Below are 13,658 nucleotides of genomic sequence, written 5' to 3'. Positions count from 1 at the left end.
AGCCGCTCCGCGGCATGTGGGATCTTCCCAGACCGGGGCACGAACCCATGTCCCCTGCATCGGCAGGCGGATTCTCAACCACTGCGCCACCAGGGAAGCCCTCCCAAATTACTTTTAATTTCTTTTTTCTGTATTTGTTCATAACTTGGGCAGAGAAGGATGCCCTTTACTGGACCCCTCAGAGGCCTCAGCCTACATGATGATCAAAAGAACAGTCCACCTGGAAGATCTAACAGTCATGAACTTGTATTTAGTAACAGTCTTGAATTTAAAAAGGCAAAAACTGATAGGAATATAAGAAGCAGACAAATCCTCATCATGGGAGATTTCAGTAACATCTCTCAGATGCCAATGGACCAAGCAGACAAAAAATTGTGAGGATATAGAAGATTTGAACAACACAGTTAACAAATTTGATCTTGTAACATACATTCTTGAACTCAACAAAAGAGAAAAAAATACATTCTTTTTCAAGCTCAGGTGGAACATGAAAAAAAAGTCCTTGTATCAAGTCAGCAAATTTCAAATAATTAATATATAGGGTATGTTCCCTGAATATACAAAAATTAAACTAGAAATCAACAATGAAAATACTGAAAGATAAAACTCATATATTTGGAAAGTTAAAAAAATAAAGAAAACCCTTTTAAATAACTCAGGTGCTGAAGGGGAAATCGCAAAAAACTGAAAAATATTTAGAACTAAGTGACAATGAAAATACTACCTATCAGTGTGTGTGGGATGCAGTTAAAGTGGTTCTTAGGGAGAGATGTATAGTTTTAAATGCATTTGTAAAAAAGAAGAAAGATTCAGTGTGTAAGCATGCAGGTCAGGATGTTAGGAAAAGAATAGTAGAAAAAAAAACCCCAAAGAAAATAGAAGGAAAGAAATAAAAAAGGCAAGAATAAGCTAGTGAAGTAGAAAGCAAAAATAAAAAAAGGATAGAGCTAATAGACAAAACCAAAAGCTATCTCTTTGAAAAGATTAATAAACTAAACCCCCAGCAAGGGCTGACTAAGGAAAACAGAGAAAGGATACAAACAGATGCTGTTTCCACAATGAAGGAAGGGACACGACTACAAATAGAAATGAAGTCTTAAGAGAATACCAAAAACAACTTTATATCAATGCATTTGATGGATAATTTTATAGAAAAAAACCATAAATTCTCAAAAGTGACTCAATAAGGAGTAGAAAACCTAAACATTCACCATTAAAGAACTGAATTGGGGGACTTCCCTGGTGGTGCAATGGTTAAGAATCCACCTGCCAATGCAGGGCATACGGGTTCGAGCCCTGGTCCAGGAAGATCCCACGTGCCGCGGAGCAACTAAGCCTGTGCGCCACCACTACTGAGCCCACGCGCCTAGAGCCTGTGCTCTGCAACAAGTGAAGCCACCGCGACGAGAAGCCCGCGCACTGCAACTAGGGTGTCTCCCCGCCCCCCGCTCGCCACAGCTAGAGACAGACTGTGCAGCAACGAAGACCCAAAGCAGCCACAAAAAAAAAAAAGAACCGAATTGATAGCCACAGGTATCCTCCCAATGAAGAACAGCAGGCCCAGAGATTTGTCTGTGAAATCTCAGACAAATTTTAGCAAACCTTTAAGGGACAGAAAATTCCTAGGGTATACAAACTATTGCAAAGGATGAGATGCTCACCAGCCATCGTACGAGGCTGGCGTAACACCTTGATATCAAAACCCGACAAGGGAAGTACAAGAAAATAAAATAGGCCAGTGTTGCTATTGAACATAGATATGAAACTCTAAATAAAATATCAATAAATTAAATTCAGCAGGATATGAAAAAAATAATACATCGTAAGCAAGAGGAGTTTTACCCGTGGATTGAAAATAGAGCTCAACAGAAATGTAATCCACCAGGTTAACAGATTAAAAACCATATGATTATCTCAGCAGATGCAGAAAAGCAATCGGTAGAATTCTACACTTTCATAATGTGCTGAATGAATCAGGGGAACAGGCTAAACTTAGCCTTATGGTGAATCCCTTTATAAAGCAACTTTCATCCCATCTATATTTTACATAAATCCAGATTTTCAAATATTAGTTTTTCTTTTCATAAAGGTTTCATTGCATGTCAGATCCAAATATGTCCAGAAGCTCTGCCCAGTTCTTCTGGAGAACACAAAAAACCCACAAAGAAACAAAAAAGTAATGTCGAACTTGAAGGTAGCTCTTTGCATTTTCCGTATTTCAGTTGCAGTCAGCTGTACCAGGCAGGTTCCTTGAGTATCCATTTCCCATGGGGTCCCTAAGTAGGATTCCATTTTCCAGTTTGAGTGCAGCGCCCAATGCCTGCGTTGGGCTGAATGAGGCAGGTCTGACTCAGGGTGACGTGAAGCAAGTACCTGCCTTGTGGCCTGGTGTGACCTCAGCCACCTTCCTTATTGACTCCATTTCTGTGGACACCCCTTTCTCATCCTCATCCATGTGTGCAGGTCCAAAGTGAAGACAGTACATGAGCGGATCCCCTTGGCCGGACTGAGCAAGTTGCCCAGCGTCCCTCAGATTGCAAAGGTAAAAGCTGACACTGAGAGGAGGTGGCTTCCTCTTTTAGGCCAGGTCTGGCCTCTGGGGTGGGGGTGGAGGCTCGTCCTGGGTGGGCTCTGCCCTTGGGGAGGGGAAGGCCATTGTCCCCTTGGACCCTTGACTGCATGGATGCGGTTGGGGGGAGCGGTTGGAGGATGCCCCTGTTTCCTCTACACCTTGCCCATCTCATCCTCGCTGCTGAGGCTGATCAGGGAACAGGATAATCCATGGTCTCTGCCCCCAAGTTCACAGCTAGTTCAGGAGACAAGAGAAATGGAGAGACAGGGCTGGAGAATAGAGGAGGAGGGAGGGGAGGGGGCAGCTGGGGAGACTTCACAGCCAAGGACAGTTGGGTTGAGGGATGACTGGGCTGTTGATTGAGATGGAGGGGCCCCCCAGGTAAGGAGCCGTCAGCTGGTGGAGGGGCCCATGTCACTTCTCTGGGATCCTGGGAACTTGGAAACTGAGTGATCAAAGTGGGGTGAGAAGGATGGTCAGCTGGGTGGGGTTGGACCCACACTCTGGGAGTGGGAATGCCAGGCAGAACTGTGTCGGACACCTTTGGTGGCCTCACTTCAGCAGGAAACCCCGGGAAGGTCCCTTGACTTCTCTGACCACATGCGAGTGACCAGTAGCACCAGGACCTGACCCCTGACCCCCTGACCCCCACAGGTCTTGGCCTCATGCTCTTTTTCTTGGTGGGCAGAGGAGCGCAGGTGCCCTCCATGGACGTGGCCCCTGAGCTGTGTGTTTCTCTCTCCCTGCTTTAGGCTTTCTGTGATGACGCAGTGGGGCTGAAATTCAACCCTGTCCTGTACCCCAAGGTGAGGACCTTCCCCCCCCCCTTGCTCAGGGCTCTGCCGTTGGCACGCATTCGCACGCCTGTGGCTCTGTGGGAAGTTCTCTGCATCTTGGGGGGTTTCGCGGGGTCTCCGTGATAAACCTCCATGTCTCCCCCTCTCCCTGCCCACCCCTTCACAAACTGATCTGCTGGAAAGCCGTCCTCAGCCGTGCCTGGGTCCCCAGCCCGCTAGAATTGGTCCTCAGCTGTGTGGAGGTGGCAGACGGGTAGCCAAGGTGCAGCTTCTCAGTCTGGTCATACCCGAGGCCAGTGCTGGGCTGGGGAGTGATTCTGCCTCTAGCTGGGGGGCTGCTGCAGACCTGGTCGGCCATCAGGAAGGGGGCGAGGGGGGCAGAAGGCAGAACCCCACTAAGAAATAAAAGGCCAGACCTCGGCTCCCTGTTGCCAACGTTACTACAGGTCTGAGGCCTTACAAGCCTCGGCCGGCCCCCTAGTTAATAAACTTGGCTGGTTCTCTGTTAACAGTTTCCTTAGGCATGGCCTGATCTTGACCCCAGTTCTGAAGTCGGGGTGTGGGTGGAGAGAGGAGCGATGATAACAAAACAAACTCCCAAGCCCGCTCAAGAGCAATTATGCTGTGAGAGGACTTAATCACCCACGGACAGTGAATCGCTTTAAATAGGCCGTAGGAAGAGACCCAGGGCACTGGCTGTTGCTTCGCGAGCCCACAGGGCCTGGGGAGAGGCCGTGGAAGCAGGGCAGAGCTTCCGAGCATCCACCGTGGGCCGGCGGGGGCTCGCTGGGGCAGGCTGGCTGGCGCTGATTCAGTCCATTCCGAGTCCCAGTTCTGACAGCCAGGAACCAGGAGGTGAGACGTTTGATGAGGGAAGAGGGGTCCTGTCCTGGCTGGGATACCCAGAGCCCCCTGGAACGAAGCCTCATATCTTCACAACTGGGCTTGACACACTATTTGTCCCCATGCGGGGGCTGAGCTAATGGCAGGGTCCTCTCCTGCACAGAGAACGTGCCAGAGCCCTCCTCTCAGACACCTCTTTTACCCCCCGAGCATCTGTAGGCGCTTCCCAGTAAGATGCTGTGCTCCATGGAATATTTTCTATCATTCAGACTGTCCTCTCCTTTATAATTAAAGCTGAATTTGTGCGGTTTACCAACATCAAAACCCCATCATAAAGCCCTAACTTAACTACAAGTTTGGCAATTTTTGTTGTCAAATCACAGCCACTGAGAGAACCCAATGACTCTCATTTTTGCATAGTTTTCTCTATAGCTTGGAAAGCCTCCGGCTCTGGTAATAATGGGAGAGCAGCTGTATTTTCATGTTTTCTAGATTGGAAGGACTGCTTCGTCCGGCTGGGATGTTAATCTGGCTAGATGTGTGTGTGTTTTTACAATTCACAGAGTTTAGAATGTTCCTTGGAAGGTGTCCATGACCGGGTGCCTCTTCCCGGGCAGGGCAACTGCTCCAAGCCTTTGACTCATCCCAGGCGGGAGTGGGGGGCGCCCTTTGGGATCGGGCGGCACTGTTTTTCCAGGGGGAGCTGAGAAGTGTCAGGCAGCTGAGGGCCACACAGAGATATGTCAGGGGTGACAACCTGACATGGGCCACATACTCCGGCCAAAAAGTCATGCCTGGTTTGTTCTTCCTGTAGCAAAACATGTGGTCGAATCCCTCCTTTTTATTGCAGAGACCATCCCAATAGTCCCCAAGTCTTGTGTTTCCTAACAAGCTGGTCCAACTCTGATCTTTCTGGAGGGTTTACATAGATGATGATGATAATAGCTGCTGTGTGCTCAGCACTTCATGTGCTTGATCTCCCTGAATCTTCACAGCCACACGTCTCCATTGAACAGGTGAGGAGGGACTTCCCTGGTGGTCCAGTGGTTAAGACTCCGCGCTTCCAATGCAGGGGGCACGGGTTCGATCCCTGGTCGGGGAACTAAGATCCTGCGTGCTGCGCAGCATGGCAAAAATAATAATAATAATAATAATAAAGAAACAGATGAGGAAACTGAGGCCCGGGGAAGTTAAGTGGCTCACTCAAAGCTGTACAGGTGAAAGCAGTGGATTCAAAATGAGAGCTTAGTGTTTCTGACCAACTCTTTGAAGCACAATAGAAAATTAGATGGAACCAGTGGTCAGGGGTTTTTTGTTTGTTTTTTCTTTGCATATTGAATTAGCATATGTTCTTCCTTAGAGACCTCTTATTTTATGGATAAAGGGGATTGAAGTCTGGGCAGGAGCAGTGCCTTGCTCAAAGTCACACTGCTGCTTAGAGGTGGAATTGGAGCTAGCATCATCCTCGCTGACTGGTTTTGGGGTCCCGGCTGCACTTTTTACTCCCCAGATAAAACACTGGGGTAAAGTCAGTTCCCCGTGCCCTGCTGGACTGCCTGTGCGTCCAGGCCTTGGCTGGCATATCTGGAGGGAAATGGAATGGGTGATCCAGAGGTTTGGTCACCACTGGTGGAAGTCCAGGGGCTGGGAACAGCTGAGACCTTTGGAGTTGCATCTTGACCGTGTACTTTGGACTTCACCCTTTCTCTTCCTCCATATGTGGATGTTTCATATCAGGGGGGCATGTTCTCCACCAAAATGGGTGCTTCCCCTTCCACTTGCCTCCTCATTTTGCCTCCAAGTTAATAATCTGATTTCTTCTTCCCACATTTTCCAGGCCTCCCAAATGATCGTGTCCTACGATGAGCATGACGTCAACAACACATTCAAATTTGGGGTCATTTATCAAAAAGCCAGGCAGGTAAGCATCACGAATCCATACTGGTCACTAGAGCCTGTGGTTTCTCCCTGGGGACTTCTGTTTTCCCATCCCCCAAGCACAGGAGCCCTGCATTAGGTTCTTAAATACTCTGAACACAGTGACCACATTTCATATATGAATTAGACTGGAGGTGGTAGAATCTTCAAGGTGGGCTGCTGCTCTCAAAAAGGCCTGCAGATCCCTTAAATGGTAATGTAGCTTTTCATGCAGTGAATCCTAATTCTTCCTGGCTCCCTCCGCTTATATTTAACAATGAGCTGTTCGTCATAAGAAAAGTCAGACTGGGTGCAGGGAATGGATGAGCACAGGCTGCTTTCTCCTTGCCCACCACTCTCCTGGCTGGGAATTAGCTTTTGCTCCCCAGACTTGAGTAGTGTCCTGGCATCAGCTATATGCTCTCTGCCCAGCTCTGTGTTCATTGATGTCACTCTGGTAGCTTGAAATCAGCCACGATGGAAGTATTCACACCGTGGAAATGGGCAAACACCAGGGCTTCTGTTTTTTTGTCTCTGGAGAGCAGGTTGTTAAACATTTTACCAGTACACAGTGCTTGTCCTCCTCTATCTCTTGTAGCGCTTACATGCTGCTTTGGCGTCAGTTGACCAGAATGGTGTTTCTCAAAGTGGTTTCCATGAGACGCTAGTCCAGTGAGGTACTCTGTGAACAGATGAGTTCCGGGGGGTGGGTGTGGTCAGTTGTGTGGGAACATTTTAAAGGTTCTAAGAACTCCCAGAGTAGAGAACTCTTTATAACTTTGTTGAACTCAGTTTCCCATACGTATTTGACCACAAACTTCCTATCCTCCTACCATGAACTTTTATTAGCATCCTGAGAAGTGGTCTGCTGAACACACTGGTATCTCCTCATCTGGGTTGTATGGAAGAAGGTTCCACACCTATTTCATCTTGGTATCATCCAAGAACCTAGCACGGGGTGTTTATATAAATATACTCAATTTTTTGTTATGTGAATGAATGAATAAAAGTTTTGACCCTTTGAGTGGTAGGTTGATAATATCTTTGAGAGCAGGTTGTTAAACATTTTACCAGTACACAGTGCTTGTCCTCCTCTATCTCTTGTAGCGCTTACATGCTGCTTTGGCGTCAGTTGACCAGAATGGTGTTTCTCAAAGTGGTTTCCATGAGACGCTAGTCCAGTGAGGTAGTCTGTGAACAGATGAGTTCCGGGGGGTGGGTGTGGTCAGTTGTGTGGGAACATTTTAAAGGTTCTAAGAACTCCCAGAGTAGAGAACTCTTTATAACTTTGTTGAACTCAGTTTCCCATACGTATTTGACCACAAACTTCCTATCCTCCTACCATGAACTTTTATTAGCATCCTGAGAAGTGGTCTGCTGAACACACTGGTATCTCCTCATCTGGGTTGTATGGAAGAAGGTTCCACACCTATTTCATCTTGGTATCATCCAAGAACCTAGCACGGGGTGTTTATATAAATATACTCAATTTTTTGTTATGTGAATGAATGAATAAAAGTTTTGACCCTTTGAGTGGTAGGTTGATAATATCCTTCTTTTTTTTTTTTAACATCTTTATTGGAGTATAATTGCTTTACAATGGGATAATATCTTTCAATACTATCTGTGTCATCTTTTTTGCATGACAGTGTCTTTCTCAGCTGGATGATAGCTGACTTCCTTGTCTGAAGATATTAGACCACAAGAGGCATGTGTTCACTTAAAAACACTCTAATTAATGAAGGCTTGTGGAGCTGAAAGACCAACACAGATAAATCTTATAATTTAAGGGAATTATTCAAGTAGCCACTCTAATTATTTTCACATACTGCATTTTTATTTTGTACAGCTCTGATAATACAGTCCCACTAATTAAAGTTCTTTGCTTGTGAAATTTACCAAAGCAGATCTCATAAGGTGATTACAGTCCAATATTCCAGCAGAGTTATAATTACTGAACATTAACCATCACCTCTGAGAAGGAGTCTGAAGGAGTCTGTATGTTGTTTATGTACCTGACACCGCTGAGGCAAGGTGGGGTCGCCCAGGCAGATAAAAGTCTTTTCTTAAAATATTTGGATTGTTGTTTTGCAAACCTACATTGGGGGGATTAATATGAACATTTGTCGCGTGAAAGCCCTATGCTGGTTTTAGGATATAAATAAGCCCCATCTAACTCTCTGTTTGTCAGGCACTTTGCTAAGCCTGTAGAGGATACAGTAATGACTAAGAACATCTCCCCTGAGTCCATGGTCAAGTTCAAGGGCAGTATAAAAATAAAGACAGTAATACCAGGCTGGGTGTAAATCCTAGAGAGAGGTCCACACCCCAGAGCATAAGCTGGATTGTTTTCTCAGGATAAGATGTATGTTGCTTAGAAGCAGCTATTCTCCCGAACCCTAGCTTCATGACCTGGGGCATACAACATGTTGGACTAGAGTTGGGATGCCTTCGTGGCATGTGACAGATCAGGCATCGGGAAACCTTTTCTGTAAAGGGCCAGATAGTAAATATTTTATACTTCACGGGCCATACTGTTTGTGTTGCAACTATTCAACCCTGCCTTTGCAGTTCAAAAGCAGCCGTAGACAATACTAAATGAATTGGCCTGGCCATGTTCCAGTAAAACTTTATTTATAAAAATAGGCAGCAGGCCCAACTTGGCCCCCAGGCTATAGTTTGCTGACACCTGCTAGAAAGCAGTGTTTCCCAAATTTTAGACGTTCACAAACCACATCCAAGATCGTGTCATTCTACCCTTACTTTTTTTTTTTTTTTTTTTTTTTTTTTTTTTTTTGTGGTATGCGGGCCTCTCACTGTCGTGGCCTCTCCCGTTGCGGAGCACAGGCTCCGGACGTGCAGGCTCAGTGGCCATGGCTCACGGGCCCAGCTGCTCCGCGGCATGTGGGATCCTCCCGGACTGGGGCATGAACCCGTGTCCCCTGCATTGGCAGGTGGACTCTCAACCGCTGCGCCACCAGAGAAGCCCTACCCTTAACGTTTTTTTATTGCACCTATACCACTAACTACTTACTTTTCTGTAAAGTTTTCTTTCACCTTAAATTCAATTTTTAAAGGATATTTTATATCACTACTCTTACTGGGAAATTAGTATCACTTGCATGAAATGAAGGTAATTCTAAAAAGAAATACTGTAAAAAAACAAAATAAAGTTATTGAAATCTAGCTAGACTCTGTTTCCTATTGAAGGCTTAGAACCTGAGGTCGGTTCTTTTTTCTTATAAAGCAGGCATTAAGGAGACGTTAAAGAATCACCTATTGGAGACTTCCTCCTTGAAGGGATTGCACCGACTGGAGTGTCTTTGTGTCCTCTTCAGCTGTTCATTGCCATCTATGGGTGTTTGCAGAGCCTTCAGCTGTTTGCAGAGCCTGCCACTGTGGGCAGAACCTTTTGCTCAGGCAGGGCCACTCAGTGTTTTAAGCCTGTCACAATTGCAGAGCTTGCTACTGTTTTCAGCTTTGCTTTCTATTTTAAAAAAAATGATTAAACTTTTAATTTTTTGATATTTGTAAATTTACATGCTGCTGTATTAATAAGAAATAATACAGAGAGATCTTGTGTACCCTTTATGCAGTTTCCCCCAAAGGTAATGTCTTATAAAATGATAGCACAGTATCACAGCTGGGATACTGATGGTGATAAAATCCACAGATCTTATTCAGATTTCCCCAATTTTACACATACTCATTTGTGGCATGTCTGTGAATTATATTCCATTGTATGGATATATCACATTTTGTTTATCCATTTGTTAGTCATCGTACATAATTTTATCACACGTGTAGGTTCCACAGTCAAGATACGGAAGAGTTCCACCAACACTAGGATCCTGGTGTGGCTCATGCTTCTATAACCATGCTAACCTCCCTCCTGCCTCCACGCTCCCTTCCCCGGCTCCAGTCCCTAACCCCCGGCAACCGCTGATCTGTTCTCCAATTTCTAGAACTTTGTCATTTCAAAAATGTTGTATAAAAGGAATCATACAATATATAACCTTTGGGGATTGGCTTTTCTCCACTCAGCGAAATTCATCCAAGTTTCTGAGTGTATCAATGGTTCGTTCCTTTTCATTGCTGAGTAGTGTTCCATGGTATACCTAGATGTACCACAGTCTGTGTAACCATTCACCTATTGAGGGATAGACATCTGGATTGTCTCCAGTTTGGGGCTATTCTGAATAAAGCCACTGTGAACATTTATATACAGGTTTTTATGTGAGCAGAAGTTTTCATTTCTCTGGGATAAATATTTAGGAGTGCCATTGCCTGGCTGTATGGTGATTATATGTTTAGATTTGTAAGAAACTGCCAAGCTGTTTTCTAGCGTGGTTGTTCCATTTTACATTCCTACCAGCAATGTGTGAGTGATCCATTTTCTCTACATCCTTGCCACCATTTGGTGTGGTTACTATTTTTCATTTTAGCTATTCTGATAGATGTGTAGTGAGATCTCATTATGGTTTTAATTTGCATTTCTCTAACAGCTAATGACATTGAACATCTTTTCTAATTGAACATCCTATTTGCCATTTGTATATCCTCTTGAGTGAAATGACTGTTCATGTCTTTTGACCATTTTCTAATTGGATTTTTTTTACTGTTGAGTTTAAAATTTTTAAATAACAGCTTTTTTGAGGTATATCTGACATACCGTACAATTCACAATTGCATGTGATTTATATATCAATAAAGTGTACAATTTAGTGGTTTGTAGTATGTTCACAGAATTGTGCAACTATCACCACTAACTTCAGAAAATTTTCACCACCCCTAAAAGACACTCCATTCCCATTAGCAGTCACTCCCGTCATCCTCATACTCTGTAGCTCCTGTCAGCCACAAATCTATTTCTGTCTCTATGGATTTGCCTGTTCTGGACATTTCATATAAATGGAATCATAATATGTGGCCTTCAATGTCTAGGTCTTTTACTTGGCATAGTGTTTTCAAGGTTCATTCGTGTTGTGCAATGAATCAGAACTTTATTCTTTTTTATGGAGGAATTATATTCCATTGTATGGATATATCACATTTTGTTTATCCATTTGTTAGTTAATGGACATTTTGATTGTTTCTACTTTGGGGCTATTATGAATAATGCTGTTACTAATATTCGTGTACAAGTTTTTTTGTATGGACTTTTGTTTTCATTTCTCTTGAGTATATTCTTAGGAGGGGAATTGTTGGATCATACGGTAACTCTGTGCTTAGTTTTTTGAGGAACCGCCAGGTTATTTTCCAAAGAGATGGTGCCATTTTACATTCCCACCAGCAACGTACGCGGGTTTTGATTTTTCCACATCCTCACTGACATGTCTTATTGTCTTCCTTTTTGATTATGGTGTGAGTGGTATCTCATTGTGTGGTTTTTTTTTTTTTGTCTGTGTGTTTGTTTTTGGCTGCACCTCGTAGCACACGGTATCTTAGTTCCCCGACCAGGGATCAAACCCATGCCCCCTGCATTGGAAGCGTGGAGCCCTAACCACTGGACTGCCAGGGAAGTCCCTCATTGTGGTTTTGATTACTGTTGCGTTTTCAGAGTTCTTTATGTATTTCAGATACTAGTCCTTTGTCAGAAGTCCAACTATTAATTTTTCATTTTTGGATTGCTTTTCGGTATCAAGTCTAAGAATTCTTTGCTTCAGCTTTTGCCTTTTTTTTTTTTTAAACTGAGAAGCAGCTTTTGTTCAAATAGAAAGTCCTAATTAACCAGCCCCCAAAATCCAGCTCTGTTGAGTGAGCCTCTATTAGTCCTTCCTCCCGTGGGTGACAGAGCCACTGGATGGCAAATGAGGGGGATGGGGAAAGGAAGAAAGGGACCAGGTATCTGGACAATCACATTCCTTCGCTTGGCGGCAGCGAGAAGGCTTATTTTTCTGAACTCCCGCCCCTGATTCTGCTTCTCTTTCAGACCCTGGAGGAGGAGCTGTTTGGGAACAGTGAGGAGAGCCCAGCTTTCAAGGAGTTCTTAGATCTGCTGGGAGACACCATCACGCTGCAGGACTTCAAAGGGTGGGTTTTAGCCAAGTCATGGCTCTGCCCCTATTGATGAGGCCCTAGAGGAAGGGTGAGGGCTGACTGCAGAGTTTCAAGGGGTGGCATGTGAGAGTAAACAACATGCACAAGGAACATGGGATTACTTTTCAGCAAATGATCAACATTCATTGACTGCATCTCGAAGGAATCGGTGGTACAGGGGATAATCCTGAATGGCAGATGGTCTGAGAGACATTGACTTTTGCCCTTAGGATGCATGATGAAATCATTCCACCTGAGATTTGCCTTCCTGATTACAGTTGGCTCAGACTGAGAGTAAAAGGAATCCACCTTCCCTTCCAGGTGAGCAGGTCACTCACCTGCTCGGCATTCCGGAAAGAGGACCCTATGTAGTTTTGGGGGAAATGACCCATTTTAGATAAGACACAAAAAGAATGGTTAATTAAGAGTTGGTGCAAATACCATAATCCCTCTGGCAGGAATCTAGGCAACAGTGTATGGTTCTCTAAGCGGACAGAAAGAATATTGGGGCTATTTCTTGGAAAGCTCTGGCCTTTGACGTTCCTTGCCAAAGGCAACACTCGGGGAGGGCCTTCGGACCTGGCCAGCCTGTTCTCTGCTTTGTGGCTGGCACACGGCTGAGCCCTCAGAATTTCCCACCTCAGCAGCCGCATTAACAGGGTGTCCTAACGTGTGAACGCGCTAGCTCTGTGTCTGGCATGGAGTAGGTGCTTGATAATCACTTATTTCCTCTGCTGCCTTCTCTCCTCCTCTTCCTTCTCCTTTTTCTTTTCTCCTCTTCCTCCCCCTTCAAGGTCACCACTGCTGTCTGGAGCCAGTCACACATGGGTCAAAATCCCATCTCTGCCACTAATTAGCTCTATGGCTGTGAACAAATGACTTAACCTCTGCAAGCCTCAGTTTCCTTGTCTGTAAAAAGGGAGATAAAGATAGTACTGACCCCACAAGCTTGCTGGAGAATTGAAATAGGTAATGCACGTGAAGCACTTAGGCCAGTGCCACGCAGAGTAAGCCCTGGTCGTCATTGTTATTGTTCTTATTATACCACCTTCCACTGGCTCTGAGATTCCATCCTTATAAGATATATCGTGATTTCAGAGAGGTTAAAATGGGAAAAAACGTTCCATCTTGCAACTGATGAAATAAAGTATATTAAAACCAGGAAGGACCCCAGAGGTCATGTAATCCTATCCCTTTATTTTCAAGAGAAAGGAAACTGAGGCCTGGAGAGATTAAGTAATATGCCCAAGGTCATGTGCTGACTTAGTGGCAGGAGCTGGTCTAGAACCTGAATGCACCTAACTCCTGGCTACATGTGTTTTCCGCCATGCGGGGCTGAGCACATTTCTGGCTTGTATTATAGTGCTTGAGGTTGGGGGGACCTGACGTTCAGGATCTGTTTTATTTCATTTTCTTAAAGGAACATGTATCCCACTCTCCTTGCTGAAGAAGATGAGCCATGGCTAGCAGCCATGTTTCTATAAGGGAAG

At 44.8% G+C, this 13,658-nt stretch overlaps 1 protein-coding gene across 1 annotated transcript in view; it reads left to right on the top strand.

Annotated features, from left to right (window-relative positions):
• Positions 1–13,658, top strand: part of RAP1GAP2 (RAP1 GTPase activating protein 2) — a 117,823-nt gene that overhangs the window by 96,908 nt on the left and 7,257 nt on the right. Inside the window, exons 8-11 of the mRNA XM_028498093.1 lie at positions 2,464–2,542; positions 3,325–3,378; positions 6,050–6,133; positions 12,062–12,162. Coding sequence (XP_028353894.1) covers positions 2,464–2,542; positions 3,325–3,378; positions 6,050–6,133; positions 12,062–12,162 — 318 coding nt within the window. The remainder of the gene's footprint in view (positions 1–2,463; positions 2,543–3,324; positions 3,379–6,049; positions 6,134–12,061; positions 12,163–13,658) is intronic.

The sequence above is a fragment of the Physeter macrocephalus genome, chromosome 14 (assembly GCF_002837175.3).
Source record: "Physeter macrocephalus isolate SW-GA chromosome 14, ASM283717v5, whole genome shotgun sequence".
NCBI classification, from domain to species: domain Eukaryota; kingdom Metazoa; phylum Chordata; class Mammalia; order Artiodactyla; family Physeteridae; genus Physeter; species Physeter macrocephalus.
The sequence above is the reverse complement of the archived record's forward strand: the minus strand, read 5'-3'. Positions and strand labels throughout refer to the sequence as shown.